Source organism: Ruditapes philippinarum, unplaced genomic scaffold, assembly GCF_026571515.1.
Source record: "Ruditapes philippinarum isolate M1 unplaced genomic scaffold, ASM2657151v2 ctg744_1_1_1_1, whole genome shotgun sequence".
In the NCBI taxonomy this organism is placed as follows: domain Eukaryota; kingdom Metazoa; phylum Mollusca; class Bivalvia; order Venerida; family Veneridae; genus Ruditapes; species Ruditapes philippinarum.
Window position 1 is genome coordinate 423046 of NW_026862771.1, and position 27845 is coordinate 450890.

Consider the following 27845-nt stretch of genomic DNA (forward strand, 5'->3'; position numbering starts at 1 on the left):
TAAGTCCAGACAAGTCTGGGGGAGCACCATCTTTCATAGCGTTGGTGTAAGTCCAGGCAAGTCTGGGGGAGCACCATCTTTCATAGCGTTGGTGTAAGTCCAGGCAGGTCTGAGGGAGCGCCAATCTTTCATAGAGTCGGTGTAAGTCCAGGCAGGTCTGGGTGAGCACCAACTTTCATAGAGTCGGTGTAAATTCAGGCAAGTAAGATGGAATACAATGATTTATCTTGCCCGTGTAATTAGGATTCGGCTATTATAACTGAACTTTTCCATAATCAGGTAGAATTAATGGCCAACGTAGATGAACATACAGACTAGATAGTTATCCCTTAAGAGTAAGATGGAGGTGAATTTGGTGACACAATCAAAAGCAATATTGTTAACCAAGTTGTTGCAAATTTATAGATGACTAACGTCGAATATTTCTGTAACTTATCTAGTAGGATTTCTTTTAACGTTTCAATTTCAACTTCATGTTTTTTATCCTGTTTTAAACCGTCCAGGCTTCCAAAAGACTCAAATATTGCCACCCATAGTACAAATTTTATAAGTAACGTTGATGCAAAATGTAACCGCATTAGCATTTATTATAATTACCAGTATATGTATGCATTTCATGACAATGTTCATTATTCAGTGTGAACATTTTGATCGTCCCATACATTCGGGTATCATGATCATATCATAAAATCAAACTTTATGTGAGGCGACGTTCATCAAAATGATCTTTAACTATGTGACGATCTATTCACTAATTTGTTGCAAATAAAAACGGTTTATAATATCGTGACATCAACATGACTTTTTTTCTTCTTCATACGCGTCTGAATATAATATGTCTAGTTTATTGTGAAGAAACTTTGTATACAATATATTTGTTGTTGTGAATGTATATATTCAGGTTAGACTGACGATGGCAGGCAATTACTATAATCATACTGAGGTGAACAAGTCGCAATATAAATGCAAATTTAAATAATTTTATACGCCGGTTTCGTGAAAAATAACACTTACGTATTCCGGTGGTGAACAAAAAACTTAACTAAACGTTAAATGTGCACCGTGTACCCGAGCTGGAAAGGGTTGCGTGTCTGGCAGTAGCTCGAATATTGACTTACAAATTTTATACTAAATATGTAAACAATATGTGTGTTTTATACCAGTGTAGTAAAGTTTTATTACATCTGTATTACAAACACGCACTTGAAATTCAAATATCAAAGTTTTTCTTCTTTATTTGAACATGTCTAAATATTCTATCAAATTTCTAGGATTAAATCCAACCGTGGACGAACGGTATAATGTTAAAGTGAAACGAGGTTGATTTGAAGTTATCTGAATAGCTTTTCACAAAGTTAGATTTAAATTGTCTGCGTGGAGCTATCATTTTTATTCGATAGATTGTCGGTGCGTAGCAACAGTTAATTTAGTGTTAAAAACCTCGCATTCGTATTAACATTTACTTTTAACGGCTGAATATGCTGGAGCATATTTTTTTCTAGATATTTCGTTTTATTTGTTTGTGAGTCTGCTGCAGAATTTACATTCATTGTCGCAGACGACATCCAATGATTTTTTCCCGCGCTTGTTTTATCTACATCACATGATAAGTGTTATAACAGGAGGGTAATAATAGAAGAGGATGCTGTTATTATTGATACAACTCTAAAATATAATGTGCGATATATAGAGCTAATATACCGTATTCTCTAAACTTAATAAGCGCGTGCAGGATATTTACTCCGACAGGAATTCGTTAAACAAAGTGTCGGATAGTCCGTTTATTCTATTGATAATCTTGATAGAAAAGGAATATTCAGTCGAATGAAAGCTGATGATAAGTTGATAGATGTGACGTGATGCTATGAGTTATTGGATATTGCGTCTGCATTGAAATGACTTTTATAACATTGTAAGTTATCTTTAATCTTGTTCTTTTTCGCTATAAATTGAATTTTGAATTTCTATATTCTCCTTCTATTTAATGGATTTATTTTTCTGATAAAGGGCCTTTAGAGCAACTGTTATATTTCTATCAAATATCATTTTGTCGTTTTGTGATTTAACTTTATAACGCTATCATACATTGTTATTCTGTATTGTAATATGCAATGAACATTTTTATGTGTCGTCCGTCCGTTCTTTGGAAGTTGTATACTTATTTGTATGTTTATGAATGATATGAAAATAAATAAACTGGCCAAGATTGTGTTGTTAAATATATACATAGTGGTAGAAGGCGGCCTTCTATTACTATGTATGTATTTAACAACTCAATCTTTATTAATGCCAATTAATACTTCCGTCCGTCCATTTGTTTATATACTGAAACATGGCACAATAATAAATAAAATTCTTACAAATAATAACATGAACAATTTACAGATACATTCACGTTGTACACATACATGTAAACTCATATACACAGTAAAATACAAGTAAAATAATTCTCCAGATACAAAAAGCATGAAACAAGGTACGTTTTATTATTCATTCTCGACACATTATAGAACAAAAAATGTAACAAATTATTTGGATAAGGTAATGATTTGAAGCACGATAAAATATAGTGATAATACTCGGTACGATGATATCAAACATAAATATAATACATGCACCATTAAGCCGCGGGAAGCATGCTGATTAATGGTCGTTTAAGTTGTTAAACTGGCATAGATGTTGAAATAGTGAGTAAAATATGTGTAACGGTCGTACGAACAGAGCCCAGTTGACATGGCGGATCTTTAGCTATTATATCATTATACACTGTTCTATTAACAGTATCTCACCGGAGGTGACACACGTGACCAAAAAAGGGAAAAATTATTTTGATTTTGTAGACAGCATTCCTGTCACCGTTTCTTCATTTCTGCGACAGTGTTTTTATTACTTGTGTTTTTCACATGGAAGTCAATATTCTATCGCCTATACTCCATTTCTGTGATACCCTGTCTACATGTATATTTGCCTTAGTATTTTAGTAGAGTTTAGAAGTCTTTTTACTATTGAATGATTAATGTTTTCCCCTTTTTCACTAAGACTCCATGTCATTTTTTTTCATACAAATTTCAACGAGAAAAATTTTTGTTTGCATTTCGTATTGTTCGCGGTATTTATCTACAGATCAATATGAAGTTTTATTGACTATGAATACCCAATGAATATAACAGCATAATGTGTATCTTATGAAACAAATTATTATTTCCTGCGAAATGAAGGTTCTAGTTAATCGTATAATTTCAAGTGTTAGCAAAAACCTACCAATTACATTTTCTATTTGACGCCCTCTTTGATTGCTTGTTACTTTATTACCCGCATTGCAGTTAAAAAACAACTTATACTTTGATTTTCTCTTCACGTTAGGTGAAAATATAAATGAATGTTAAACTTTGTAGTCGACTGAAAGGTATCAGGACACTAAAATATACATTTTCTAAATTAGAATATACATAAAACGTTTAAAAAATGCAAAACCTGGGTAATATCAAACCCTGCAAAACAAGAGGATTCACTGTTCATATAAATGCAAACTTCTAATAAAGTCCTATAAAATTAAATAAAAAAAGTCGTTTTTTAAAATCGCTTATCTTTTATCGGATAAATTAATATTGAAGTACAAAAAACTGTTTTAAATTTATATGATGATTTATTTCAGGGAAGTTATAACTGTTCATATATCATATGATTCACAATGTTAGCAAATTAAAGTCTGATATTATTTGCAAGTTTGGTGTGCTCTTAAGATGAAAGTAAACAAAGTAATGGAGTAATATACCTTACACTTGAACACTTCAATAAAACCTCCTGCTAAAACGATTCGTTCATTAATATCTGAAATGTTTAAATAGTCCCATAAATTATGTTTTATATATTGTTTTGCCATATTTCTTCGAAAAATTGTTGACAAGCTCTCTCACACTCTTTTATTTATGGGGGTTAATGGAGCACATTTTGTTCCTTTCACTGAAGAATCTACTCTATGTTGTATTTCATTTTTTTTCTTCTTTCGTGTATTACAATATTTGTTATTCTTATAAAAAAGTGTGTTAAATTTTGTGTCAAATTTTGTTTAAAAGAACGATTCGTTACTAAATAATGTGATGCTAAATTTATCTAGGTAACACAATTTCTGTTAGAAAATTATATATATATTGTTATAAATATGAATTGTAGATGATGACAAAAGTGATGATAAAGTTTTCCATGTAAATTCTAAATGTGTGAAATTGTTTAAAATAAACAAATAAAATTTAAATTTTAAAAAAGTTTAGGTGAAACAAAACATGTCACGGTACTTTAATAATGACCACTTCAATTTTAATTATTACCACGTAAAATCAGACACGTAAAATTAGACAAAAACATGACGTAAGCCCACTCCTTGCTTTGCCTATTTTTGTTTAGTGTCCTGCTCGGCTCTTTGCCGGTGGTCCTGTGTTGTAGCATTGGTCGTGTAGGGTTTCGTTTATTGAACGCCGCCTTTCCTTGATGATCTTGTTTTTCATATTTAAACAATTTTAGATAATACGCTATCAGTGGTGTATTTTTATATTTAAATAACAAACGTACAAGAGACTTCACAAACCTGCCCATAATTATTAACTATACTTAAACAGGGGATGTAATAAAAAATAGAATGCGCAGTTATTACTCTTTGAACTTAAATGAATGTGCTGGCAGGTGTTTTTTAATTAAAGACATGGAGAAATGTCGGAAACATGTAAATTTATCTTCTTTATATCTCAGAAACAGCGCGCAAAGAACGGACATCTGCGAATAAAAACACTAAATAATCACTTCTTAGAGTGCTACATGGAAATTATCATTGCCATTATCGAACATTTATTTTTTTGTTGCGCATTATGAAACACGTAAAACATTAAAATGTGTTACTGAGTTTTGTATAGAATAAACTAAAGATGGTGTGATAGAAGCAATGCTACTTTTATGATGGTGTGTATACGAGAAATTGTCTTCATAAACTGATTGGTATCCTATAAACGCCTGAGGATGGAATTTCCATTTTATCTATAGAACAACAAAATATATATAGACGCGAACTTTGAGAAAGATTTTCAGTCAGTGTAAAATATCTGGTTAGAGACGGAAATGTTACATTTTGACACTGTAAAATGGTTTGTTTTGGGTGATAAGTCCTGAACGCAAATTTCTTCAAGAACAAAATCATTTCAATGCTATGATATGATATGATATAATGTTATATGATATTAATAAGATGTTATAACTTATATAAGAAAAATTTAATTACGAGCTTAAATAAGGAATCCATCCTACTCCATACAAAAGGAAAGACATGTTCATATTAAATTAAAGGAACTCCACTAGGGTTTTTTTATATGACGTGACTGAAAATAACTTTTCGAGTATTATGTGCCATCCGATGCAAGTCTTTACCAATAACTTATAAGCAAATCCCGTTGTTCTAAATTAATTATTTCTGAGTACTATTTCTTAATTATCTTTTGCATATCTTTCTGTTTAAACTCCCCCAGCTGACTTATGTAAGAACATCAACATTTATGTTTTAGGTCTTTGGACCTCAATGGAGTTCCTTTAATAATAATCAGGATGAAATACGTGTAATATAAAGTGCGAATTTTGCTGTTGTGAAATTTTATAACTGTTTATGATGTAAACGATTTTTTTTTACATATTTTTCTCATCGTTTATTTTTCTGAACAAATATAGGTCGATAATTTGCTACAATTCTTTTTCCTTTTACTTTTTATGTCTACATCTGCGCTGAAAATGCTGCATTAAAAGTAGAATTTACCGCATCCGGACAAAATAAACACAAGACACTGGCGCCAAACAGCACACTAGGTTCCGACTTACATCTCAATAACATGGAAACGAAACTACCTAACATGGAATCCTAATTCTTATATCTGTAGGAATCTTCATGCTTAAGTGTCCCGAAAACTGTTCAAACCATCATTTTATTGACTTCTTTTCTAAACTTGGCAAATAATGACTATTTCCATAATGGAAGCATCTGCCTCGTGAAAAATTGATAATTTATGACTCATTGACAACGAAATCTTTCGAGACCTGTTAATAATTCTTCTCCTAATAAGAAGGAATTGCCTGTTCTCGGATGCTTGGGAATGTTATTCCGTATAATTCATAAAGCTATAAAATTGCGCTATGAACAGTTATGGAAACCAATTTACAAGATAATAAGTTGGAGTTAAAATTCACGAATAAAACCAATTCTCTTGAAATGAATAAAATACAAATTGAAAATACCATATGCGTGCGAAGACATTAACAAATAGTTTCTGGTTTGTTATAAGGAATAGATAGAAAAAAATATTTCTTGGTCTGAGGCCCATCACGATAATAAAATAAAGCCGCTTCAAAATAGATGTCGTTTTATAATTGTTGAAAATGTTTTATTTTTTGACAAGATTGTTCATCCGTGTTTATGCATTTGTTAGAGTATAATCTATATTGATATAAAAAGAGACATTCTTTAATACAGTCAATCCAGACTTGCTGGACGTCTTTGAAAAAATGCAAGTTTCACAGTGATGAATTGTGTATTATAAAAGCTTTTTGGTGGTTTCGTGTATGTGAGAACAGGTTGGCGTGGGATCAAGCCCTACTCCCAGTGTACCACCCCAGGACCCTCTATACTACCCTAATATACTTCAACCCATTCAAAATACATGCCAATACAAATCAAGCAATTGTAAAATTTTCCTGTTTCATTAATGCACAGATGATCTCTACTAAAGTCTAAAGTACGAATTTGAATCGAAGGATTTAAAATTACATGAATTAATTTAAATCAAGTGGTCACACAAGCATTTTAAGAAGACTAAGTTATTAGATTTGAAAAAAAAGATAACTTGTCCACACAAATTAAAAATCATCTCTCAGAACACGTTTGTGTCTTTCTTTTAAAACGAAAAAAAAACAAACTTTTTTTTCTTCAAATAGACATGCTCTTTTTCCATCTTGTATTATTTATGTACTAAATAATGTTACACTACAGTTAAGCTAAATGATTGTTATGATATTATTTGCAGATAAAATTATCATGTGTTGCATAAAACTAAAAGAAGTGAAAATTTCAACTTGTAAGATATGCTAATTTGGTTGTTAAAACACACACAAAATAACCACACTTTCAGTCAACTGTAAAGTTATCTCATGTAGTATTAATTAATTTTATACATTTTTGACATGTTATATGGCCCTATATAAACAGTTGTTTGAAATATAACCCGAGCCGCTAGGTGATTGTTATATAGCGAACAACAGTTTTTAGACGGTCAAATATCCTGTCAGAAATATTAAAAACGAATTTATAATACAACAAACTTTCCTCTTTAGAGAAAAAAGTGAGATTTCTTTATAAATTGATAGCATATAAACGGCTGTTTGTATATATAACCCAAACCGCTAGATGACGGTTATATGGTACACAACCGTTTATATATGGTCAGATAACATGTCAGAAATATTTATAACGAATTGATAATCCAGCAAACTTCCGTTTTTGAAAAAAGTGAGATTTCTTAGAAAACTGACAGCAGCCTTGTATATAAAACTATATAAACGGCACAATTATCCAATGCAAAGTGACGTTACAAACGTGCAGTATTATAATATTAGTTATAAAGATTGTTGACAGGTTATATGTTCCTATATAAACGGCTGTTCATAAATATAACCCGATCCGCTATATAAACGTCACGATTATCCAATGAAAAGCAAAGTTACAAACGTGCAGTATTATACTATTAGTTATAAAGATCGTTGACAGGTTATATGGCCCTATATAAACGGCTATTTTTTTAAATATAACCCGAGTCGTTAGGCGTTTATATACGGCCATATAACCTGTCAACAATCTTTATAACGAATTTATAATACAGCAAGTATCATTTTCATTTTTTTAGAGCAAAAAAAGTAATATTTCTTCATGAATCGACAGCAGCCGTGTATATAAAACTTTATAATACTGCACGTTTGTAACGTCACTTTTCATTGGATAATCGTGACGGTTATATTATTAGTTATATTAGTTATACCTTGCGGCTTGGGTTATATATACACACAACGTTTATATAGGGCCATATAACATGTCAAGAATCTTTATAACTAATAATATAAACGTTACGATCCAATGAAAAATGACGTTACAAACTTTCAGTATTATAAAGTTTTATATATACGGCTGTTGTCAATTTATTAATTCCTCCTAAAAATAAAAGGTAGCATTATTAAAAATAGGTTAGACTAGCGGCTCGGGTTATATTTCCAAACAACCATCGGCCATAGAGCTTGTCAAATACCTTTATAACTAATATTATAAACGTCACAATTGTCCAATGAAAAGCGACGTTACAAACGTGCAGTATTGTCCTTATACCTGTTTCTCTTATCAAAAATGCTAGAATACTTTCTAAGTCAAGGCTAATGTTTGACAATGTGATAAAAGGACATTCCTAAAATAAAGATTCATAGAACTCAAAATATAGGTCATAATAACATGCACCCTTTTATAGGGCCTCAAAATATTTAAAAGTGACGTTGAATTCACCACCTTTTTTTCCATTTTGACAGTAATGTGAAAACAATACCAATTTGTACGAAAATAACACATCTTAGCCTCATAACTTTCCCTCACATATGATTACTATCAGACATAATTCATTTTTCATCTGGGAATCTTCTCGTGCGATGCTCACGAGCAGATATTTTGTTATTCCCCACGGGTCGACCCTATGGTCTATCAATCATTGGAAAAGCAAGATGAGTTTTGCAGCCTTCTAAACCGACAAGAAAACTTTTGAAGACTCCCCTGCCAGGCTTGCATTGTAAGACGATCACAAGACGCCATAAACCTTCAAACAAGACAATATCACGATAATTTATAAAAGTTATGTTTTGTACATGATTCACGGTCCCTGTTTGCAGCGCGTCCATTAGTTAAATTTTTTGTTATATATTAGAATTCAGGTAATTAGTTTTTCAGGCATACTCAAAGCTCTCGGCTGCTCATACTTCAAGACGTTCCGAAGAACAAATATTTAATACCATTGATCATTTCATAATTGCAAATTAAGATATACATTATACATAAAAATGAGGATCTCCGGGGTAATGCTATATAGAACATGCCAATGTTTTGTCGTTTCTTCTGCTTTGCTCGTTGTGTTGTATTTGTATTGTTAACAAAGACGTAGCTATTTCAACGATATTTAATAGTTTTACAGCATAATTATACTAATAACTTTATTAATACAATATAAACATTTGATTTCTTATTGTTAATATTGTATACATATATATTTTTTTTTATTTCTTAATAGATAATCCGTCTCCATCCCTTAAAAATAAATAAGTAAATAACCAACAAAAAGAAAGCAAATAACGAACAAAAGAAACAACAAAAAACACACACACACAAAAACAAACAAACTATACACATACACACAACAGCATGATATATCATAAAATACAGGGCCCCTATTTTAGCCCCTATTGGTGTCAATATACATCGAAAAAAATATCATATTAAATATGAATGAAAATTAAATTCAAAATCCTCATTTTAATCATACGTAATATTTAAAGTTAATATAGGTGGCGGAAATCAAATATAAGACAACCTAGTATCTAAGGATTGTTGACCGCGTGGGTTCAAACCCTGTCAGGTGCTGCCATTGTTTCCTTGAACAAGAAACTTTACATTCATTGTTTGCATATTTATTTGTTGAATGCATTTTGAATTTTTGGCCGGGTTGCACATGTGCAAACCCGGGTTATAGTATGGTGAATGATGGGCGGCGGGCTGGCGGGAGGCAGGAAAAAAATTTCGTGACAGTTTTCTCAGCAATTTCTTATCACAGCCTCTTGATATTTAGCATACAGCATTGACACATGGTCCCATACTTAGGGTTTCGAATTCAAGTCTGTCGCTCATCCACTTCCTGTTTACCGACTTAGTTAAATTTTCAACATTAATGGTGCATAGTAGGAAATTTTCGTAACAGTTTTCTCAGCAACTACTTATCATAGCCTCGTGATATTTGTTAGCTAATTTCTTAGTTTAATTTTGACATTAATGGTCAATGGTAAACATATTTGTAACATCACAGCCTCATGATGTTTTGTATACAACTGCAACATGGCCTTTTCTGTCTTTGACCCATTTTTGAATATTTGCAAGGTTGCCAGACCACACGATAATGATGTCATGTAAGCAGCATTTCGTCAAATATTTTATTCTTATATGTACTCAGTGTGGGAGTGGGTGCTATGTATAGAAATCACTTCGTCCCATCCCAACCGTCCTTATATCTTTTATTAAAACCATATCAGATATGTACATGTATGTTTTCATTTGAAACTTGAAATAAAAAAAATAAAAACACAATTCCAAATCTCTGTAAAACGCTTGTTAACAAAGCCACTCTCTACTTTATTTTTTTAATCTAAATTCACATTTACTATAACACCCCTTTTTAAACAGAACAGGTTTTTACTTTAAACCTTTAATACATCGAAGCAAATACACCCACCTCTTATTGCACGCCCCCTTGTGAAAGGTCATAAGCCTTATAAGCAAGTCCCGTTTCACGACTCTGTTTTGCATTTTAACAAAGTTATTGCCCTTTTTACTTCAAAAGTCCTTATCCACACACAAGTTCATCAAGCCAAGATCATATAGATAATAACAAGATGCTTTTTAAATTTATAATATTAGTTATAAAGATCGTTGACAGGTTATATGGCCCTATATAAACGGCTATTTGTAAATATAACACGAGCCGTTAGGCGAGGGTTATATTGCAAACAGCCGTTTATATACGGCCATATAACCTTTCAACAATCTTTATAACGAATTTATAATACAGCAAGCATCATTTTTTAGAGAAAAAAAGTAAGATTTCTTCATGAATCGACAGCAGCCGTGTATATAAAACTTTATAATACTGCACGTTTGTAACGTCATTTTTCATTGGATAATCGTGACGTTTATATTATTAGTTATAAAGATTGTTGACAGGTTATATGACCCTATATAAACGGCTGTTTGTAAATATAACCCGAGCCGCTAGGCGAGGGTTATATTGCAAACAGCCGTTTATATAACCTGTCAACGATCTTTATAACTAATAATATAAACGTCACGATTATCCAATGAAAAATGACGTTACAAACGTGCAGTATTATAAGTGTCAATATATCAGACGTGACAAGGAAGATCAGCAGGTCTAATGTCATAATTCTGTATTGTTTTTGAATTGAAATTTTAATTTATATTTAAAATGATATCTCCGAAACCGGAACTGGAAACTTCAATTGGATATGAAAGATCACAAGCAAGCCCAAAAGGCAAAGTTCTACAACTCTTCATTAAATTTTGACAAAATATGCCCCCTTTTGGTCTAACAGAATGTTCTGAAATATGTGTATATCTCTGAACAGAAACATCGCGTGATTTGAAATATATAAGAGCCGCGTCACGACAAAACCAGAATAATGGGTTTGCGACCAGCATGGATCCAGACCAGCCTGCGCATCCGCGCAGTCTGATCAGGATCCATGCTGTTCGCTTACAAACCATATAACAAGTAGAGAACAGCATGGATCCTGATCAGACTGCGCGGATGCGCAGGCTGGTCTGGATCCATGCTGGTCGCAAACCCATTATGTTGGTTTTGTCATGGCACGGCTCATATGTATATAAAAGGATTGCAGACAGGCTGATCAGAACCTCTTTATTTATTTTAATATATAATTGCCGCTTTTTTTGTAGGAAATAATTCTTTTTTAATTTTCATTCACATATCTAGATTCACTTGAAATTTACTCAGCATACCACGTTTTGCTACTCTTGTTATATTTAGAATAGTTACGCCCCTTTCTTAACTTTACTGTTTATAAATTAATCATTTTATATTTTTATTTATTTATTTATTTATTTTTGTTTGATATTTTGTTTGTTTATTGCCAAAATCAAAGGTCTTTGTTATGAGTTTCAAATTTGATATTATTATTTAAAATCTGTTGATACTAATATCTGTATATTGCTAAGAGACATTTTTGTGTGGCCACAAAATTTATTTCCCTTTGGATCTTGACATCGATGGAGTTATGAGTTGCATTCAGCGATAGAAATTTTTAGTTTCGTCAAATGTGGAAAACTGATCTTTTCACGCAGGTCGTTATAAATCTATTGTCAAATTCACATTTGGGGCAATTTTCATAAATTGTGTGGTTTTCGCATCTTCTTTTACACATCGTTTACTGATTAAATCAGAGGGGTCCGTGGCCGAGTGGTTAAGGTCGTTGACCTAAAACCACTAAATTGCCCCTCATCGCTACGAGTTCGACTCCCGCAAGGGACTTTTGATTATTCCGTGTGAAGAAGTTATCTAGCTAACTTATGGAACGGCGGTGGGTCTACTTAGGTGCCCGTTCGTGTCTGAAACTGCGTTGGTGTGGCGCAAACAACTCCCAATCAAAAAGAAAAAGAAAAGAAAGGAAACAAAGTGAAACTAGCTAGATCTAGATGTCTCTAAATAGATCTCTAGATAATGAAACAGCAAAAATTATATGTTAATTTGACTGCCATAGTTACTCCCCTTGATAGTATTTCCGCCATTTGTAAAGATATGGTCAGACGACGCGCATCAAATTTTGTCATAAAATACAACATTGCTAAAAGGTATTGTACTGTAAAACTCCAATAAAGATTGCATTAAACATTATCAATACTTCATTTTATGAACTGAGTATAAAATTTGAGTGATTTAAAAAAAACTATCATTTTATTAATCAGAGTTTGTATTCTGAGAAAATAGGTCAGGTAGCCTAGCCTATAACTACTGTACTACAGTACAGTATGACTTGAATCCGAAAGTTAAAAGAAAATGAAGAATATTGTTTAAAGTAGAACAGAGAGTTCGTGTTTCTCAGGCGAACCCCAAAAGGTGAGGACTCCTGAATTCAATAATAAACTTTTTAATATTTTTTTTCACTAGAAGATCCTATGATGTCATTAACTTTTGTGCTAAACAGCTTAGTTTTTGACAGACATGTCTGTTGCGGTCAAATGAAAGCAATGCATAGAAACCTTTACCATAAATGTTTATTACTTGTTAATTTCATATAAATTGCTTTTACCTTTGTTATTTCTGTAAATACACCATTAACAGTAAAGTAATTAATAATTACTTTATAATAATGAATATCAAAAACAAAACAAAACAAAACAAAAATCTTAAAGTATCTGTACAGTATCTGTTTAATTTCAGCCAAATTTTTAAGGATTAAGGTGTCAGATATGTAAAAAATTCTGACAAAGATATTTTTCTATTGATACTAAAAGGACTCTTGAATACTTAGAGATATTTGAGATGTGGTTTGTTCACAATAAAATTTATAAAGTGCTTGATACTTAAATAAACTTCTTTACTAGATCTACATGATAAGAATAAAAATAGTTTCTATTTATGAAATCCATGCTTTTGTCGAAATTCACCGTAGGGTTGTTGATCCTTATGCTATTCCGCGTCTTCGTCCAGTCATGGATAAAAAACTTTGATTGAAAAACGTTTCATACGAAAATTACTGGCTACGGGTATTTATGGAAATTCGGTACTTTAATTTCATGATTTTCTCCTCTTTTAGCAATGCATTCAGTTTTTTAGTCTTGCTGTATGTTGTGTGGTTTTTTTTAATATATAGAAATTGTCTGAATCTACTTCGAAAAAAAAATGCTGTAAAGTTCAATATTAAACCTCTGGCATTTAGACGAAATTTATCTTAAAACGTCAAATTTGACACGAAAATGTGTATTGCAAACATAGATGATTGATCATAGACAGTGTAAGATTGCAAATCAGCATCTCTCACCAACCATATACAACTGAAATACCAGGAGCAACAAATTGGTTTCATTTCCAACATTTTCATTTCACTAGAGAGAGGAATACTATAAGTAAAGGAAGACTACCGTCGCCTGTATAGCTCTTATGTAAATATAATTCGTCAAATTTGAATGATAGAAAAACACCAAGTTGGCACTTTCATTGTTTTTTCGACACATATTTCAACACTTATGTTCCCTCCAGTTTTTTCTTATATATTCTAATGACGAAATTTACGAGTTTTAGTGTGAGGCAGTGGTTTCATGTTAAATGTCTATATACTTCTTGGTACATTTATTAAGCGAAAGGGTACATACCTGAACAATAATTTAGCAGACATATTTGCGGCTAAAATAGATGATGATGTTTATTTGTTGACATTCTTTATTTCTAATCACCGTCATATATGTCGGATATTAAACACGAGAGACAAAATACATTATACAGTGTTATGAATTTAATAATAATAATAATAATAATAATAGTCTAGTGACTTGTTAGACTATTTCGCTTACTGTATAAAATGTTCGTTTTCAGCAGCGTTTTCTTTTGGAATATAAAGTACATGTACCAAAATTTCGATCAAAACTACACCAGTGTTAAATTGATATTATTATGTAAATGGCAATCTTCAATTTGTAGAAAAAAAGCCACACTAAAATTGTGTGAAGTATTAGAAACCCTGAAAATGTACACATATATATAATTTACAATCAAACGTCAAAAATAAAGAAATATATACAAAATTAAAGAGCTTCTTTTGCGTGTTTGTAAATGGGTTTGTAAATTTATTGAGAACTTATGGAACTTGTAAACAGGCAACATAAATATTAAAGCATACTCTATCATTATTTTAGACGGAACATTAGTCTGTTTCCTATATACATCTTATTCTTCATATGAGCCGCGTCACGACAAAACCAACATAATGCGTTTGCGACCAGCATGGATCCAGACCAGCCTGCGCTTCCGCGCAGTCTGATCAGGATCCATGCTGTTCGCTTACAAACCCTATAAAAAGTAGAGAAACTGATAGCGAACAGCATGGATCCTGATCAGACTGCGCGGATGCACAGGCTGGTCTGGATCCATGCTGGTCGCAAACGCACTATGTTGGTTTTGTCGTGACGCGGCTCATACATTGTCTGCAGACGTCATAGCACACTTGGGGAGCTGCAAATGCTATGAAATTCCATTAAAGGAAATGCATAAATTTCAATTTCGTAAATGGGAGAGTTCCTTAGAAAATTCTCAAATTAAGGAGAGAGTTAATTTGTTTCCTCTTTCAAATCTCCAACTGTGTTTCAGTGTTTAATTTAAAATCCTGTCACAAAAATATTCCTGAATCACTGGTTTTGGATTTGGTAGGAAATCCATGTTCTCTGGGGAATTAAATACGTCGCATAAATCAAGTTGTAACCTATTGTTGAACAATTGCGAAGAATATTTTATTGACAAGTATTTAGGAATCAAGTCTTTTGTTCCATCGTGTTTTCTTCTGAAGTTTCTTTGTATGAGAAGTGTTTTTTATATCTAATTACAACAGAAAAATGAATCATTTCCCCAGGTTAAACGATGTCTTTGTATAATTTCTGGATCATACATCACAAATACATATGTATACAGAAACTAAAATGTTGAAAAAAAGCTCTTTTCGAAGGCATTAATTTAAATTTGTAAGAGTCACTCTGCAAGAGAGCATGTATTTTGATTAAATTCCGATTCTTATCACAAACACAATAAAAATCGCCATTTAATTTATACATGTCAATTAATCAGTAGAATTTATTATGCTTTTGATGATAATGTTCTCATATTATCCATTCATTTTACTATAGCGCAGTACTTATTATCTAAGGGAAGCAACTCTTTCTGTCGTAACATGATTTAATAATATATTGTATAGCATTAGCATCCCCTTAAACATTGATAAAGTAAAGCTCCTTTTTGTCACAGTGACATCTATTAAATAATAATAAATAATAAAGGAGAAAAGAGGGTGCTAGGCGGATTGGATGGAGATTGCCAACCAGTTTTTCAACGTGTATGTGGTCTTTTTGAGTTCATAAACTTATTGCTAATTTATCAAAAATGAATTTAATAATTCAGGTCCAATATATGCAATATAAAGGTCACAGACATCTTACCAAAATCCCATGGACTTCAGGGTAAATTCGTCATGAAATTTAAACATATCATGATTTCGTAATCACACCAAACAGTTTCGCAAAAAAATACCATTGCATCCGAAGATAATTTATGAACTTTGAATATATAAATTAAACAGTACTCTTTGAAAGATTAGGAAAATCGTCTGCAAAATATCAGCTGAAATCCGAACCCCCAGCGCCCCAAAATCAGCTTCAGGCTGATCCGATATATATTTCAAGATTTCTAGAGCGATCGTTCCGATCCTGTCCCCTCCTAACTCTCTTTGATCGCATGTCTGATTGTTTATCGATCATTCATTAGTTTATTTGCTAAACTTATTACTTTCATATTAATTATCTTGATTTAATTATCAGGACCTGTGTTCGCACCTCAGGTGCGAAAACCGATACTCTTATCGACCAATCAAATTCAAGGGCAGCCATGTTTGTTTGTATTCCATTTTGACAGCGCTATTGATATTTGATATAGGAGTCTTATCTTCAACCAATCGGAGCAGCGGAAGGATACTAATGGTGTGAGGTTGAAAGAGTAAGCTCCTCCCATTGACCCAAATTGAAAATAGCACAGAACAGTGCGATAACTGAATGTATTAGTATGAATACACGCTTTCAAATTGGACCTAATTTAATTTTTGAGGTGTAAAATAAATGGATTATGCATTTCTTATGATTGCGGCATAGTTTTAATGCGAAAGTAGAAACATATGTATGACAAAAACATGCCGATACATGGCTAATGGTTCTCTATGTTATTTTCACAGACCGAAGTCTCGGAGAAGAGGGAAAGGTTCGGACATTTTGGAAGAAAAAAGGAATAACACATTCGTGCCGAACTCATGTCATGGAAAAACGGAGATGTTTATGCCGATTTCCCGTAATGGTCGGGAGACAGTATTCCTGACAGTTCTTGTGCTTGGAATATTGTTTAAATCAGGTATGGTTGTATATGCGGTTTTTTTTCGTTGCAAAGAAGTTAACTGATTATGTATGACAGTGTGTCGAGGTCGCCGATTTTGGACATTACCTGTGTAGTGTAATGTAGTTCACTTGAAGTATACACACTTGTGTATTATCAACACAGAGACGGCGCGTGAAGTTTCGCACCTGTTGTATTAAATTGATAGTAACTGAACGCTGTAATTGTATAATTAAAAGATTGATGAATAATTTATGATTTGTATTTTTTTCTACCGTAATGTCAAATGTTTCTTTAAGGCTTTTATTAATTCTGCAACATTTTATTTTTATATACCAAGTATATATATGTATGAAAAGTATATTCAAGTAATTTACTCAATCAAATGTTAAAAATATTTTTTTTCATTTGATTTTTGCTCTTTTATATATACTACCAATCTGTTGCATTGAAAATATATAAGTATTTATTATAAAAATAAATTCCCCTTTTTCATGTTTTTAAATTCATTTTAATTGCTAAAAGGTTCAACTTGATTTTAATACTTACTTTTATTTCACTCTGTTGTGACCCAATTGCTTTATTGTTTAAAATATGAATATATAAGTTAAAATTATTATCATTATATTATGAATATATTTAGTTTATTATTATTTTTTTACGATATTTATTATGTATGTGCACACATTTGTGTTTCAGTTCACGCATGTGATGTTGACAGATGTTGGGAGGAATCCCAGGTTGCCTATCAAACATTAAAAAGGCAATTGTCCTCTTCTGAGGCTAAAGACACAGATATTCGCTGTACCAGTCTCCGGACGTATTTGCATTGTTTAGAAAATTTACATGGATGTAAAGGGATCATAAAATTTCATAGTGTGAAAAAAGTTGTGAAAAACCAAATGAGTCATTATCAGTGTGACCCAAGTTTAGAAATTTGGACAGGGACACCCATCACTCTGCTGCCTCCCGATGAATTGTGTACGTACCATGGTAAAAAAGAGTACCGACATTGTGGATTATTTGGGGATCCCCATATTCGTACATTTGATAACAAGTTCCAAACCTGCCGTGTACAAGGAGCATGGCCATTAGTTGACAATGATCATCTAACAGTTCAGGTTACGAATGAAGTTGTTTCTCGATCAGTCCGGGCAACAGCTACTACAAAAGTAAGTATATATATTTATCGCAGGTGACACACTAAAATTCTTCCCCTCTTCTTGTTCTGCTGTTTCATGTTTTGGTCTTGTTTTACACTGCAGATAGGAACAAACTTAATATTTAAATGCATTTCACTTTTTTTAAGTTCGTTTTTTTTTCATTCCAGGTCATAAGGTTTTGAGTAATACATACAAAATGCATTCTGTTACCACTTAAACAAATATTACCTAGATGCAGGTTTTTCATTTGGCCTAATAAACAATTTACTTGTTTCTACCTGTATAATTAAATATTTTCTACACTTTATCATTATAGTATTACTTGCATATTATTTATATAGAAAATGTGAATAATTTACATTTGTAATAAAACCTTTATTCTGTAAGTTATAGAACAAAAACAAAACAACAGAACAACCGAAAAGCATATGGTTTGTAATAACTTGAATAATTCACTCTTTTTTCCCTCCTCCACATCAGAACCAATTTCAAGTCAATTGTTCACCAGGTTACAACTATTATTTTCTTTGCTGTCTGAAAACAAATTTGTCTTGTTCTGGATATAGCCCCTGGTCTGGTTATATTGTACACCATATGTACCATAGGCAACATCTTGTCAACTGTGATTTATGCAGTATCTCTCTTGTAAGACAGATAATGTAATTTTTATCTTACCAATACCTTATATCTTCACTTATTTCAATTTAAAATTTGGATTATTTATCTCTTGTTTTACTTGAAAGTAGACAAAAGTCAATTAATCAATTTAATGCTTTATTTTTGTTGCAAAGTTCTTTGACTGAGATTGTACAATACTCGAATAGTTTCCATCTATACAATACACAAGTAATTTCCATACACTAGTCACAAAACATAGTTTAATAATTTGTATTTTCTCATAACTTTAGTGACCCTCATTTAATATTGTTAGAAAGCAGGTCATATTAGTAAAAGTGCACTGTATGTTAAAACTTGAACCATGCAGCAACTAGTTTATCAAGACATGGGCATGGCTTGCTACATGTATATATAGGCTTTGTTGGCCAATCTGCTTACACTTTTTTTCAGGCTAGTGGACATATGTAAATAATACAATAATACATATATATCTACCAGCAACTTCAAGGAATCCCCTGAACTAAATAGTAAATATATGCTAATTAAGCGCACCTCCTACAATCAAGATGATCCCCCCATAAAAGTTTCCTAGGGGTGCATGCCCCCACAGCATACCCCCCTAGAATTTAGCCTACACATATCTGAACTAAGCTACACCCCTGACACATGACGTAATACCGATTATATAGAAACTACTATAGATTAGGCCATCCTTAAAAAATTGTTTGTTTGCAGTAACGCTACTCAGAATTTTCAGTGTGGGTAGGTAGGTCGATTTAAAAAATAAAATTTTTTTGCATGAACTCTACATATATTACGATAGACTAAACAGCAAAACAAGATCACTAATACCCAATAAAGCATTTGTAATGTCTTTGTTAGACAGCTTTTACATGGGTGCTGCCATGTTGAATTAATAAATGAATGCAAAAAAATACAGCAAAAACGAAAACACTCTGGGATTTTCGCAAAAAAACAATTTGCTTTGCCAGACCCTAAAAAATAGTTTGGTTAGGGGCAAATTTCGTGAGTCGGTCGCGTTACTGCAAACAAACAATTTTTTAAGGGTGGCCTTATAGACAGATCTAATAAACTTTGAAAGCAATGCATGTTGAAATTCATCTTCAAAACTGATCAATCATTTAATATTGGCATATTGGCTAGGAACTCTTAGGTAAATGAGTACTAACACACTCACTTCTGAACTGGAAAAACCATTAAATACTCCCAGCGGACCTTATTTTATATGATGATGGCAAATACAATTTAATACAATCATGTACATGTATTGACTATATCTCATTTTATAAAATTAAATATACATGTCTATACAAGATTTTAAGTAAGAAATTAGCAAAAAATAGCTGAATTTCTAATGAGGGTATAATTGGCACAAATAAAATCATAATGGAATGTCCTTTTTCTATATGGTGGAATTTATAACTGAAGGTCCAATGTTTAAATCTTTAACATTTTTTTCCAACTAAAAGTTCAATGCATGGTTGTTCTCTGTATATATCGCATTTTTTTGTTCAAATTCCAAAGAGTGAACTTAAAATAATTAATTAATTTAATTAGTTAATTGATATTAAGTTAAGGTCATAATCAATGCTTTTCATCAATTGGTAGTACAGGACCAACACATATATTAGTTATTGTCTATGTATATAGTAAAATAAATGCAAGCTTTCATTGATAAAATCCATGGCCATAGCAACTATTCCCAAGAGCCAAATCTGTCTTATATAATCCATTATTTTTTTTACTTGATTCATGGCGGTAGATTTTTTTGTAAGAAAGCTATTTTTTAGAGTGCATTTCATGATTTTGTTTTCCAGCAAAAAAATTCATATGGACTCAGAAATTACCAAGATCATTTCTTTGCACGCTATGTTGTAATTACATTTATGTTAATGATATGAGAAATTTCGCCTGCTTATCGAGAAATTGCCAAAATAACCCTGTAATAACTGGTGCATATGAATATCTTTGCACAATAATTTCTAAGCGTAACTTTGGTTCTCTGGAATCGCTAGTAGTTATTGGCAATTATGTGCTGGGTATAATTAAAACTTCAAAGAAATCATAGCATAATATATTAATTCACATGGCATTTGATGCTATCGCAAAATCATGTATGCGAACAGAGAGATTGGGAAATAGAGCACATGTTTTCTTCACAAGTTTTGTGCGAGGTTTGAAAGCTGTTAAGGAGCATGTGCTAGTGGGTAGACCTGGAAAGTTTATAGTTCAGAGAGAAGGAAACAAAGTCAAGAGAGAGATCTGAGAATTCTCATCTGGTGAAAGTTAAGATACTTCCCCTCCCCAAAATATAATCACAACTGTCAGCACCTTGTAACATCTGCTGATTTACACAGAATCCGTTTTCCAATTAAGTTTTTTAGTTAACACATTCAGGATTATTACCGTTTGTTTGCTCAGACCATAAAATGAGTAAAGATCTTTGTATTTTTGGTACTCATTTTGTGCATAAATTTCCAGAAAAAACGGCAGCAAAATTAAAATTGTACTTTTTATGTTGTATATATACAATACATACATATATATTAAGACTTGAACTATTATACAGATGTTTGTTTTGCTACAGGTTTTATTTCTGTGAAGTCTGATTTTCAAGCCCATAATCACTGTTCCCTCCTTGATTTTAAGTTTTTCATTTTGAAAACCTTTGGAAAAAAAAATTGATTCAGTAAATTAATGGACATAGCAAGACCAATAAAAAATTTTTGTGGGAGTACTATTAAAAGGTTTTGAAAAGTTGCATGAGCCAATGTTTCATGCTTTAATTTTGTGTCCAAATCTGAACAATGTATTGAACTTTTAACAAAATGATCAATATGTCACATGATTAGAAAGGCTACCCGTGATAGTTGTGTCAACACGACTAAGCTCTGTTACCAGCTGATATGGTTCTAATTAAAAGCTTGATAAACCATGTACGGGGGCATCTGCCTGTATCAGTACAAAGCCCTTTATCCTCACCCTATGATATATTAAATTTTTGAAACTTTCATTGCTGTACATTTTATGAGGTGACCATGGAAATTAAGCATTATTGCGACTCCGATTAGATATGGAGTCATTTATTTTTGCTAATAAATTTAGGAAATAATCATAAAGGGCAGTGAAGCATCAAGAAATATTGGTTGATATCATGTTCACTAGTTAATATTTCTGATCTAAATCACCCAAAAGAAAATCTAGATAGAGAGGTTTTATATGAAGAAATATTAAGTTGGTCAGAATTTTTTTGATAGATCAGAATTTAATTCAAATATATTCCTTTTTTATAAAAGAATTGGTTATAATTTTGTTACACTTTGAATTGTGCTTGCCATAGAAATCTATTTTAAGATTGGCTTATAATTAATATTATATGATGTATATATAGGCCATAATAATGTCTGTTTTGGGTCATATACTGCAAGGGAAAGAAGTATCTTCTTTATAATCCTGCAATTTTCAGGCAAAATGTTATAATTTATACCCCCACTGAATGAAAAGTAACTAATCGCCTTTCCCAGATTATGTAGATTAGAATATGAAAGTTAATATGTGTGACACTGAATTATTCAGTGTGGCAAACCCACAAAACTTTTGGACAAAGTGCATGGTGGAAGATTAAAAAAAAATAATACAAAAACAAAAAATACCTGTAAATGTACATGTAGCAGATATCTTTCTTAAAACATGTAAGTGTAAATTCAGGGAAGAAAGAATGCCTTAATATTTAATGAAAATCTTTAGTAATAGAGTAAGACATACATTTTTAGTACCTGTATCCCTTACATTTTTAGTACCTGTATACCACAGAACCATGTGCCGTTTATTGTCTATTTTGCATGTGGAATACCAGAGCATTAGATCTATTTAAAATTAGATCTCTAAACAGTGTCTAAACAATTATGACCAATCAATACCTGTTTTATTGAATGCCTATGTTTATACCCCCAGTTAGATCAGATGTTTTTACCTTTACTTTTTTTCTCCTGTTCAGTTTTACAACATAAATCATGATTTTGAATTATTTATTTTCTGCCTGAAATAAGGTCTGTGAGCAGACATTTCATGTGAAGAATGTATTGTAGAGTACTGGGGTATTAATGATTAATGAAGGTGCATTAAAGCTTGTGTCACTAAGTACATTATCTTGTGTTGAAAGTTGAATACATTTCTTAAATAACATTACAAAAAGTGCTCGTCAGAATTTCAGTACATTTTATATTTTACATTTATAATGAATTCAATATATATAGACACTGATATATACACTTTTTCATACTAAATGACAATTTAAAATATATTTTTTAGTGTTTTTACTTGAATTTCAACACATTAACAACTCTGTAGCAGTTCATAAACAAAATTCAGAGGTTAATTAATATAGAATTTATTAAGTTAGGTTGTGTAGGTCTGTGGGAAGCTACAATCTCTTGAATCTACTTACTAGTGCTTAGTATTAAAAATGAGTGTTAAGTTTCTTGCCCAAGGAAATAATGGCTTTTCCCTGATGGCGCCCGGGATTGAACCCACGCAGGCAGATTACTAGTCTGATGCTTTAACTACTTGGCCATGCCCTCACAAACATCATAACACAATTTGTTGCAAAATGACCCAGTGATTGTGAAGTACAGTAATTGATGCTACTAGGTGATTGGTCATGCTTTTTTTTATTTCTTCTTTTTAAAAAACAAAACAAAACAGGACCTACAAATAAACTGCAATTATGTAATTATTGTTCAGCTTTAAATGTTTGGGATGATGAAAAATTTATATAAATTCTTTATATTTATAAAGTCCTGCCTGTGGTTTTCATAAATGCATTTTTAAAAAGGCCATTAAAACAACCTGCAAATATGGTGAAAGGGTCATTATGAGCCATTGTTTAATAGAATATTAAATGTTTATTGCTTTACAGTTTAATGGTGATGCATGTTTAACATATTCCATACATATCACAATGAAAACAGGCAAAATTGTGAGTTATTTTGACATCTGGCTGGTGTAAGATGTACACAATATTTGCATATCATACATATACCGTATATATATCTGTCCATGAAAACTATGTTTTATATGCACAATATCTCCGGAGTCCTCAAACAAAATGTCAGACACATTGATAGTGTTAGGATATTGGGACACTTTATCCCCTCAGAATAACAAATACATTGAGCAAATGCACTGTAACATTTCCAACAAATTCACTGTAACAGAACAAAATGCACTGTAACATTTCGTAAAAATAAATTACCATTTAATTAGGATTCTATCAGGGGGGGGGGGGGGGGATATGGGGAGGCCTATTCCACTAGTATTATGAACTTAGCAACTTATACATTTTGCATTAAAAAATTCCTGACATTCACAGTGGACATTTCCAACTTCAAAGGAGGACTGGCTCATTGTAGAAAATCAGTCAGGGAAGGTTTATACAACACTGTTGGCAAGTTTGCAATATAAATCATACAAAGTTTTTTGTACAATGTATTATGTATGTACATTTGCATTCTACAAATGTTCATGCAACAATAAAGGTGCTATTTTTTTGCATTGCTGATAGGTTGAACAGCCCCAGTTGATTCATGGGATATTTTCCGAAAGCTGGTGCTGTTTTTTACAAGGCACCTGGTAACACTCAACCTCAAATATTCCGTGCTAAGTTCAAAGTATAACACAATAAATGACTCAATCATTGAGTCAATATAACAAATGTCCAATGTCCAGTCAATTTTATAAAGTTTAAGTTTCAAAGGTTGCTTTGAAATTTAAATTTAAATGTTAACAGTACATGTAATTGAAAAAAAAAATCTACTGCATTTAGAATAAATATCATTATGAATTACACAAAGGAATTTTAGAGAAATGACTCTGCTTTGTCACAATAGTGAAGAGAAAATAAACAAATCCTTTTCTATACTTGTGTGGAAAATGTGCATAAAATTTAAGATATCTGAGTGGATTTAAATAGATAAATGTAGTAAAGTATTTGATGTCTACACACACTTTATGTACATACCTTCAAATGTGTAACTATCATATAAAACCGTTGCATAGATTTTGATGTAAAGAACACTTTTAAGGAGATTTCTGCAGATATAAATCAGTTGCAAGAGCGTCCCGTCCCATCTATATTTAATGTCATCTGATAAAAAGAAATGTACATAAAAAGTAAAGATTTAGCTTCAACATATCCTTATAAAATATGTATACAAGTTTCCGTAATTTAAAGTTCTAAGCATTCCATTTATTTATCTTTCAATACCATGAGCTTTGTGAAAAGAAATGATAGTTTAATATTTAATACTTGGGCCATCTGCTTTTTAAAGTAAAATAGAAAATAACACATAAAAACACAGAGAGCACCTCAAAATCAATGTAACCTTTTTTTAAACGCTTTTAAGACACCTTATATTTGTAGCCAAAGTTATTCTTGATTTAGTTTGATTTATTGATAAAAAAAATAAATAAAAAAAAGATTGCCATATTAAAATGATTTTGTTGAAAGATTAAATACCATATAAATATACCAAACAGTTCAGAAATAAATATAGAAAAAATATAAAAATGTACATTATAAATGTCCATTAAGGCAGTAACCCATTTTATACATACATGTACATTAATTTTATGTTCAAAATTTATGCTTTTGAATACTGAGTTTTTTATGCAATCCTTTCCAAACTGATTTAAGTGTAATTTTATTGGTCAGCTTTAAATTTCGCATTGCCAATTGATTAATTTCTTACCTTACAGGTGGCAACTGATCGATGCACTCTCTGCTATTTGGTCACTATGTATTTTAAAACTTATGGTCATAACTTAGGATCAAACAGCCCTATAATTCCCCGTCGATTCCGGTAATTTGGCCTACTCCGGTAATTTGGCTGATTCCGGTAAGTCAAGTAACCACTTGAATTCAGATAGTCATACTGGTAGTGGCATATTATTGCAGACAACCTTGCTATATGCTGCTCAGAGCCAGACAGATTGTGAAACTAGCATATCTTTGATGTTGGAACAGCTTTTCTTAGTGTTGAAAACAAGCCATATATTTCTTTCGCTCCCCTGCCCTCTTCAAGATGTTGCAGAATATATTACCTAAACAAAGTGTATTTACAGAAATAAATAAAAGAGATTGTCATTATTTAGACAGTTAGAATAGGCTATGTTGTTTTTAGAATATTTCTTAGGACAGTTAGATTTACTGTGTTCCCCGGCACTGAATCATTTATTTACCATTGTTTTAAACTATCGTTTCAGTTGACAGTGCTGATCAAAGGAAATCGAGATTGTGCTTCAGACAGCTACATACTTTACCAGGCTGATTCGTACATGTTACCAGGTTCTTTCAATGACGGCCAGACTAAATACGGAAAATCTCACAGCGTGTCTCTCGTGGAAATTGACCCAGGCAGACATGTAGAGATTACTATGAAATACATCGATACCAAAATTGTTATTCGTCTTGTAGGGAATTATTTGACATTCTTGATTAGAATGCCGGAGCAATTGTTGCCAGTGAATTCCACAAACAAAAACAACTTAGAGCTGTGTGTTCGCGGCTGTCCCAAAAGTGAAATCATTGATTATAAAAAGTTTTTAGCTTTAAAAGAGAAACAAGTTAGTGAAAGTGATGTGAATATGTCACGACAGGAGGCTGAGGATCTATGCCGAAGTGCCAATCTTGTAGATTTCTATTTCGATTCCTGCGTGTTCGATTTATTGACAACGGGGAACGATACATTTATATACTCCGCATTATCCGCGTTACAGGATGTGCTTAAATCAGATCCAGATTTCCAGAGAAACAGTGAAAATAGAACTAAACTGACCATATACGATAAAATGTATAGGGACGTAGGAAATAGTGCACCCTGTGTTAAGACTAGCTATTTAAATTTATTGACAGTTTTTGCTTTAATTTTAGTGTCATTTTTCAATTTGTACTTGTGCAGGACGTAACAACGGTGAACAGGTGTTTCAACATGTCAGTAGAGAATGTAAATCTTTACTAACATGTTGTGATACCTGTCTTCAACAAACACACACACAACACACATATTTACAGACTTTGTAAGTCTTTAACTCAAAACCCTGCCATTTTCATATATATATAAAACAAAATGTTCAAATTCATTATTTCATTATGTTTCATCTCATACAAAAGTCATTGACTCATTAATTTTGTGATTAATGCCAAATCCAAATGTTTTAAAAATAAATTGTTATTACTGTTACATCGCTGACTGTTTTATTAGCCCCCTTTGCTTCTATTGGGTTTAGTTAAGAATTGTAGAGAAATTGTTCTATAAGTTCATTATAGTACATTAAATACCAACATTGTATCTACTATCTCCATAAAGAGGTACTGAGTCATAAGTATTGGAGTTACATGTCTTGCTTCTTTTACAATCACTGACAATGACAGTGTCTGTCATTCATCGAAACTTGTGTTATAGCAAAATACCTTTTAATAAGTTTTTAGTGCCTTATTAGACACCTGCAGATCTAGATATCAAAGTTGTACAAATCAGCTGCCATTAGTAAAGAGTACATATAATCAGACTACATGGACATGCAAGGGTCTTTACTGCTTGCACAGGGCTGGCATTATTGTTTGTAATGCAAAGAGTATTAAGCATTCAAAAATCTTATTTTCTAATATGGAATGATAATAAGGGAACAATCTTAAATGCTCTTATTAAACATTTTTCAGATTTTTTATGTTGTGGTAAAATACACTATTGAAATATTGTATTTAACTTTTCAGCTATTATAAAAACTGGAAAGTAAAAAAAAAAGTAAACTCGGCATACATGGATAAAAAAAACATGTTTAAGTGTATACAATTATTCAAGCCAACACCATTTTGTATCAGAGATAATGATCACCTCATTTTATTTGTCGACACCAATGCATTTCTATTAACATTATGAAAGTGGCAAAATTAGAAAGAAAAAAAAAAAACCCACACAAACACACAAGTTAAAGAATGATTTATTGCCCGTGATGAAATATGAGGTAGTTCTTTTAACAG

The 27845-nt window shown here is 31.9% G+C and overlaps 1 protein-coding gene across 2 annotated transcripts; it reads left to right on the forward strand.

The window, feature by feature from the left end:
• Positions 1-1114: 1114 nt before the first annotated feature.
• On the forward strand, positions 1115-27045 carry LOC132720154 (repulsive guidance molecule A-like). Of its 2 annotated transcripts, none has more exons than XM_060704197.1 (4): positions 1115-1912; positions 16849-17021; positions 17703-18175; positions 26069-27045. In XM_060704197.1, exons 1-4 carry the CDS (start codon positions 1896-1898, stop codon positions 26768-26770), a joined length of 1365 nt encoding a protein of 454 aa, XP_060560180.1. In that variant the 5' UTR covers positions 1115-1895; the 3' UTR covers positions 26771-27045. The 2 variants fall into 2 exon arrangements, with proteins under 2 accessions (XP_060560180.1, XP_060560179.1); XM_060704196.1 differs by lacking the exon at positions 1115-1912 and adding an exon at positions 12645-12712.
• Positions 27046-27845: the final 800 nt, after the last annotated feature.

Coding starts and splice junctions, on each gene's coding strand:
- LOC132720154 (XM_060704196.1), top strand. CDS start 12,660: ATGGTCAGACGACGCGCATCAAATTTTGTCATAAAATACAACATTGCT. Junction 12,713..16,848: donor AAATACAACATTGCTAAAAG/GTATTGTACTGT, acceptor TTATTTTCACAG/ACCGAAGTCTCGGAGAAGAG. Junction 17,022..17,702: donor TGGAATATTGTTTAAATCAG/GTATGGTTGTAT, acceptor TTTGTGTTTCAG/TTCACGCATGTGATGTTGAC.